Source organism: Panthera uncia, chromosome B1 (genome assembly GCF_023721935.1).
Source record: "Panthera uncia isolate 11264 chromosome B1, Puncia_PCG_1.0, whole genome shotgun sequence".
In the NCBI taxonomy this organism is placed as follows: domain Eukaryota; kingdom Metazoa; phylum Chordata; class Mammalia; order Carnivora; family Felidae; genus Panthera; species Panthera uncia.
The window spans coordinates 152096826-152102825 of NC_064811.1; the positions used below are offsets into that span (position 1 = coordinate 152096826).

The 6000-nt window shown below is 43.5% G+C and overlaps 1 protein-coding gene across 1 annotated transcript in view; it reads left to right on the top strand.

The window, feature by feature from the left end:
- FBXO16 (F-box protein 16) overlaps nucleotides 1-5442 on the top strand; it is a 54800-nt gene extending 49358 nt beyond the window's left edge. The window contains exon 8 of the mRNA XM_049631401.1: nucleotides 5216-5442. Coding sequence (XP_049487358.1) covers nucleotides 5216-5398 — 183 coding nt within the window. The 3' untranslated portion in view covers nucleotides 5399-5442. The remainder of the gene's footprint in view (nucleotides 1-5215) is intronic.
- The last annotated feature ends 558 nt before the right edge of the window (nucleotides 5443-6000 follow it).

The window sequence follows — 6000 nt, forward strand, 5'->3', positions numbered from 1 at the left end:
ATGATTTTTCCCTAACACCCTCCCTCTGTTTCTCACGGAAGCAGAGTGAGCAAGGACAAAAAGGGAACACCCTCTCCATAGTGTTGACCAAAGCAGGGGCCCCCTGGAAGGGTGACCACACGGCTCTGAGCAGCAATCTGGGATCCTAAGTAGGCAGGAGGACAGCAGGGAGCCTTCTCACAGAATTCTCAGATTGAAAAATCCAGGAAGCAGCTCCATTCTGGAGATTAAGCATCCAGGACTCTAAGACTTTCTTCCCAGAAGGAAACCCCTCTCAGGCGAGCACTCCTCAGCCACCTTCTCTGTCCTCTGAACCTTTGTCCCCACCAGTGACCCTTACTTATTGCTCAACCCATATCCTATGCTGAGACAATTTCTAAGAGTGAGTTGAAGCTGTGTTTATATGACTAAAACAAAATACTTCTGACTTTATTATTTTCAAGTACAATATTCCATGTTTATACATAGTATTACCACATTACTCTTGAACTGGGTGTCATAAGAAAGTGTTGAGTGTAGATTTTTGTAAAAGGGGAAGGTGGATAGGGTCTCCTATGGAGTGAAGATTGTTTACCTTTCTTCCTTACCTTTCTTTACCATATCACAGGCTTGGGAAGATTAAATGAAATAATAAAGGTATGACACAGCACAAGGCAGTCAGATATGTGCAATTGTTTTTACTGGTATTTCTAGAAGGATGATTGACACACAGCAGGGGCTGTCATTATGGTTACTATATCTATCTGTTTTCCATATCTAGACACTCCTTACCTAGTCTATTCTCTTAAATGATCCCTGGTTTTATCCAGTGGTGTTGTTTGTATCAATGATCATTTGCAAGTTTCTGCAAATAATGTGAATGGAGAACCAGAAAACAAAATTGAAGTGGGGAGTGACACCCAGAAGTATATTCAAGCTGCTATACACAATTCAAGCTGCTTGTTCCTGGGTTGATAGCCCTTCTTGGGTCATAGCCTCCTATAAGGTCCTACCCTTTCTTGGGTCACTCAGCCTCCATAGCCTCTCCCCATTCTCACTCTTCCGTGCCCAATAAAATGACCATCCAGTTTGAAGATAAGAATTTTCTATCTCTACTTCAAAGTCCACCTGCAAGGTGCTTTTAGCCATTGCCCTGAAATGAAAGAGGAAAAATCATTCATATATTTATTCATTTATCCAACAAATATTTACAGGTACAAGGGTGGGCATTAGGGATACAACCATAATAAGATACAGTCCCTGCCCTCCAGGGGCTTACAGGCTGGAGGGGGAAAGCTTCCAATCAAGGAAGGGGTAACTCCTAGGTATCTGGATTGGACAGTTGTGTTAATGCTCATACCACCCATCACTGAGACTGGAAACGCAGCAGGACATGCTAGGTGCGAGAGACCTGTAGGAGTACCAGTGTACATATTCAGAAGAGAGCTGAATTTATGAGCCAAGAGCTCAGGAGGGACAGCAGGGCAAGAGGTATAAAACCAGCAATTGAAGATGTAGGTACTGATTGCCTAGGAAGTGGGACAAGAACAGAACCCTGGAGACTTCTGTTATGTAAAGCATGGCCTTTACATATAAATGTCTTCCCTTTTAAAGACATGCTGACGAGACATAGAAATATTATTGGGTAGGGGCACCTGGGTGGCTCAGTTGGTTGAGCGTCCAGCTTCAGCTCAGGTCATGGTCTCACAGTTTGTGAGTTTGAGCCCTGTGTCGGACTCTGTGCTGACAGCTCAGAGCCTGGAGCCTGCTTCAGATTCTGTGTGTCCCTCTCTCTCCGCCCCACCCCTGCTTGTGCTCTGTCTCTCTCTTTCAAAAATGAATAAACATAAAAAGAAAATTAAAAAAAAAATTTTTAAAGAAATATTGTTGGGTAAATATCTCTAGAAAAAGAACAGTAAGGGGCTCCCAGCTGGCTTAGTTGGTAGAGCACATGCTCTTGACCTCGGAGTCATAGGTTCCAGCAGCATCGCATGTAGGGTGTAGAGAAAAGAAAAGAGAACAGTAAGTTCAACCAGCAAGAAAAATGTATTTAAATGATAGATGGTCCCTGGCTTTGAATGGTTTGATTTAGGATTAACCATCAACTTTACAATGGTGAAAGGTGATTCATATTCAGTAGAAACCATACTTTGAGTTTGGGATTTTGATCTTTTCCCAGGCTGGCAATATGTAGTACAACACTCTCTTGTGATGCATGCCGGGGAGTCACAGCTCCCAGTCGGCCACACAATCACGAGGGTAAACAGCTGATAGTTACAACCATTCTGTATCCACACAACCATTCTGTTTCTCACTTTTTTAAAAAATTCAATACATTATATAAGCTATTCCACACTTTATTATAAAATAGGCTGTGTGTTTGATGATTTTGCCCAACCGTAGGCTAATGTAAGAGTTCTGAGCATGTGTAAGGTAGGCTAGGTTGAGCTATCTATCATGGTCGGTAAGTTAGGTGTATTAAATGCATTTTTGACTTACAATATTTTCAATTCATGGTGTGTTTATCGGGACATAACCCCATTGTGAGTTGAGAAAGATCGGTAGCTGATTCCCTCCCTCTTCATGGGAATAGACTGAGGAAAGGCTACAGCAGATGGACCTGCACGTAAGTAAAGATAATTTATAACAACATTGTTTGTAAGAGCAACTTCATCCATTTGGGATTCTCATGGAGGCTTCGGCACCAAGGCACAATCAATTATTAACTCCATTTCTAGCTCCTCTCCCCTCTCTGGAGGATGGTCAATGGGGCTGAAAATTCTAAGCTTCTAATCATGGCTTGGCCTTTCTGGTGACCAGTCCCCATCCAGGAGCCCATCCAGAGTCCCCTCAATAAAACAAAAGATGCTTCCAGTGCTCTTATCACTCAGGAAATTATAAGGGTTTGAGGAGCCCTGTGTCAGGAACATGGAGCAGAGACCAATGTGTATTTTTCTATTATCTTATAACCAATGTTGGTATAAAACACATTGCCAGTTATTTTAACCAGATCATCAGATGCTGTGGATCAAGGTACAAGACTGTCAGATTTATACCCTTTATGTAACTTCCTCATGTTTTTCCCTTAAATCTTATCTTTTCTCTTGCAATGATGGAAATTAAAGCCTTAAAATGAAGAGGGTCTACGAACTTGTTTTCAGTGACAGAAAGAAAGGGTGAATGTATGGAGACCATCTTTCTAGAGCCAATCTTAGAGGAAAGAGGAACCCAACAGTCTGGATAGGCAATGACAATTACCAAGGGTGGGGGGGATGGTGGGTATGGGGAAGTGAATCCCTGGGACCTGCCTTGGCTAAAAAGGAGAGTTTGAGAGGAGCCTGCCTCAGCATGTGAACTTTCCCCCGGGGACTTAGGAGAAAGAAGATCCTCAAATGCAGTGATAAATAAGCTTTGCAGAGTAATAGGATTAAATTTGAAACTGTTACAGGTGAGGTGTGACTAGCCCATTCTTGTATCCCAGAGAACTAGTCCTTTTTTTTCATTCAACAAGTATTATTTTTACCTTCATTGTCACTAAAATAGCAGAAAGGAACACCTCTGTTCTCTTACTTTATGTTGATCTTAGAACACTGAAAATGCTTATTCTCCATTGCTCTTAAAACAACACTGAAAGCTGCAAAAGAGGGAAGATTACCTACTCCCTTTTCTTCCCCTTTTTCCTCTCCAAGTCTAACAACTTACTACATTTAATTCCAGTTTTACCTACTTTTTTCCAGAAAAATTATCAACAAAAATGTATGGATCTCCTATAGGCAGGAACCCATAGATTCACTGAAGTGTAAGATTCCAGCTTTGCTCTCAGGAAGTTTGCAGTCCTGTCAGGGCACAAATAATTACATCCAGGAATGAATACAAATGTCCAAGAACATATGTTTAATGCAAAGTCTGAGGTCTCAATAATAATGGCTTCAGGAATCCAGCTGAGGCAGAAATCCCTGAGGGTTAAGACACTCAAGCTTCTTGGAGAAGGTAGACCTTGAAGGATAGGCTAGATGTAGAGAAGAAATAGAGTGCATGAGGCTAGTGTAGGGTGTGAGGCAAGACCAGACAGTGTGGGGCATCTTTGTGGAATAATGAGGGACCTGGTTCCCTGGAGAAGAGAACAGGAGACAGCAGTCATTGGCTAAATCAATTTCTTTTTTTATTTATTTTTGAGAGAGACAGAGACAGAGCATGAGTGGGGGAAGGGCAGAGAGAGAGAGCGAGACACAGAATCAAGAGCAGGCTCCAGGCTCCCAGCTGTCAGCACAGAACCCGACTGGGGGTTCGAGCCCACAAACCGTGAGATCATGACCTGAGCCAAAGTCAGACACTCAACCAACTGAGCCACCCAGGCGCCTAGGCTGAAGCAATTTTTGATTTGTCAAAGCCTAAAGTAGGATTACTTCCAGATTAACAGAAACTCTGCTGCAAACATACCCAGCAGAGCATGAGAGGGATATAACAAACCATCTGACGGCTGGGCCATGCCAGCTGAATATGGAATCTTGTGGGATCAGGATTTTATTCAGGGAAGGCTACAGTATCTGCATACCTGCCCCGTCTCCTTTTGTCTCTCTGCCGAGTAGGGGCCAACGCAAGAGGGAACTTACAAGACTCCATTGCTCCTGCTCCTGCAAGCTCAGCTCGTATCTTTTTTTCTCTTGTTCTCCCCATCTTCCCCTCTTCCCTTTCTTGCTCACGGCCAGATGTCCAGGAGATACCCTTTCTCACTGTGAGTTTTGGTTGGAATGTCAACCAAATATGTTGCCTTTGCCTTTTTAGAACGAATGTGTGCATGCACAGATTAGTAGTGAGTGAAAATATGGGAACTCTACCTATGCTCACCTGACCTGAGAGTCCCAAGTCTCGAAACCAGGCCCTAATACCTTTCTGGTCTGTGAACTTGGGCTGGCACATAAACTGCCTGTTCTTCGGTTCCATTTATTTGTAAAACGGAGATGCTAATGCCTCCCTACCTACCTTGCAGAATTTTCTTGAGGTTCAAATGAAATTATGGTTGTGAAAGCACTTTGGAGACTAACAAACTTATTATTAGCTCAAGGTGAAGATTGCATGGGGGTTAAGGGTGGTCATATTGAGAAGTCTCATTAAATCCCATCCAGCCCTACAATTTGATAAAGCTGTTTTGTGTCATTAAAATAAGTTTAATTATATGGCTTCCTCTGTGATGTTTTGGTGGCTGTCACTTGAACGATGTGTTTTTCCTCCCTAGATATCCCTGAGTGCAGAACCCAGCCCTGCTCTACAAGTTCCTGCTCATCTCGCCTGGTCTCCTCATGGGTGGGCAGGGCTCCCAGCCACCGAAGCAGCAACGAAAATCCTCACACAGCATCTCCAGAGGCACTCTGGGCTTCAGGCAATACCCATCCAGGCTCCAGATCCGGAGTCAGTTTAAACCTGTGAAAGGATTTCGATAGAAATGACAAGGTGCTCTACGCATTGGAGAGTTGGATAGTACTTGGCTCATCTATTAGAAACTTTCTGCTTAAGTACCTTCTTGGGATAGCGAATTCTACAGTATTTCAGTGAAAGGTATTCATGGCATAAGTGCTGACATATTTACACACTTAGATACAAATGTGATGATAGATACCATGTGGTTGATAAAGGGACACAGGTTAGCAGGGATGGCCTGCTTTTGAGGAGGCAAAAGGGAAAGGGCCTGTTGTTGTTCTAGAACCCAGGAAGAGCTGTAGCCACAGGAGAGGGGCCATCCAACAGGATGTATTCTGTGTGGTGCAGGAACATAGCCACTTCAGAAACCAAGGCCTAGTGGGGAAGGAAGAGGGAGAAGACCCAACCCCTCTCACTCCCTGGCCCTCGACACTGACAGTGCTTGGCTTTGGTCAAACCTATCTGGAAGTCAGAGAACAAAGAAGCCTGGGGAGAAATGTGGCCAGGAGTGGGTCTGAGGGGTGTTTCCCAAGAAGGAATTACATTTCCCGAGAAGGAATTATAACTGATAGTCAAGCAACATAAGTGGGCTCGAAAGAGTAA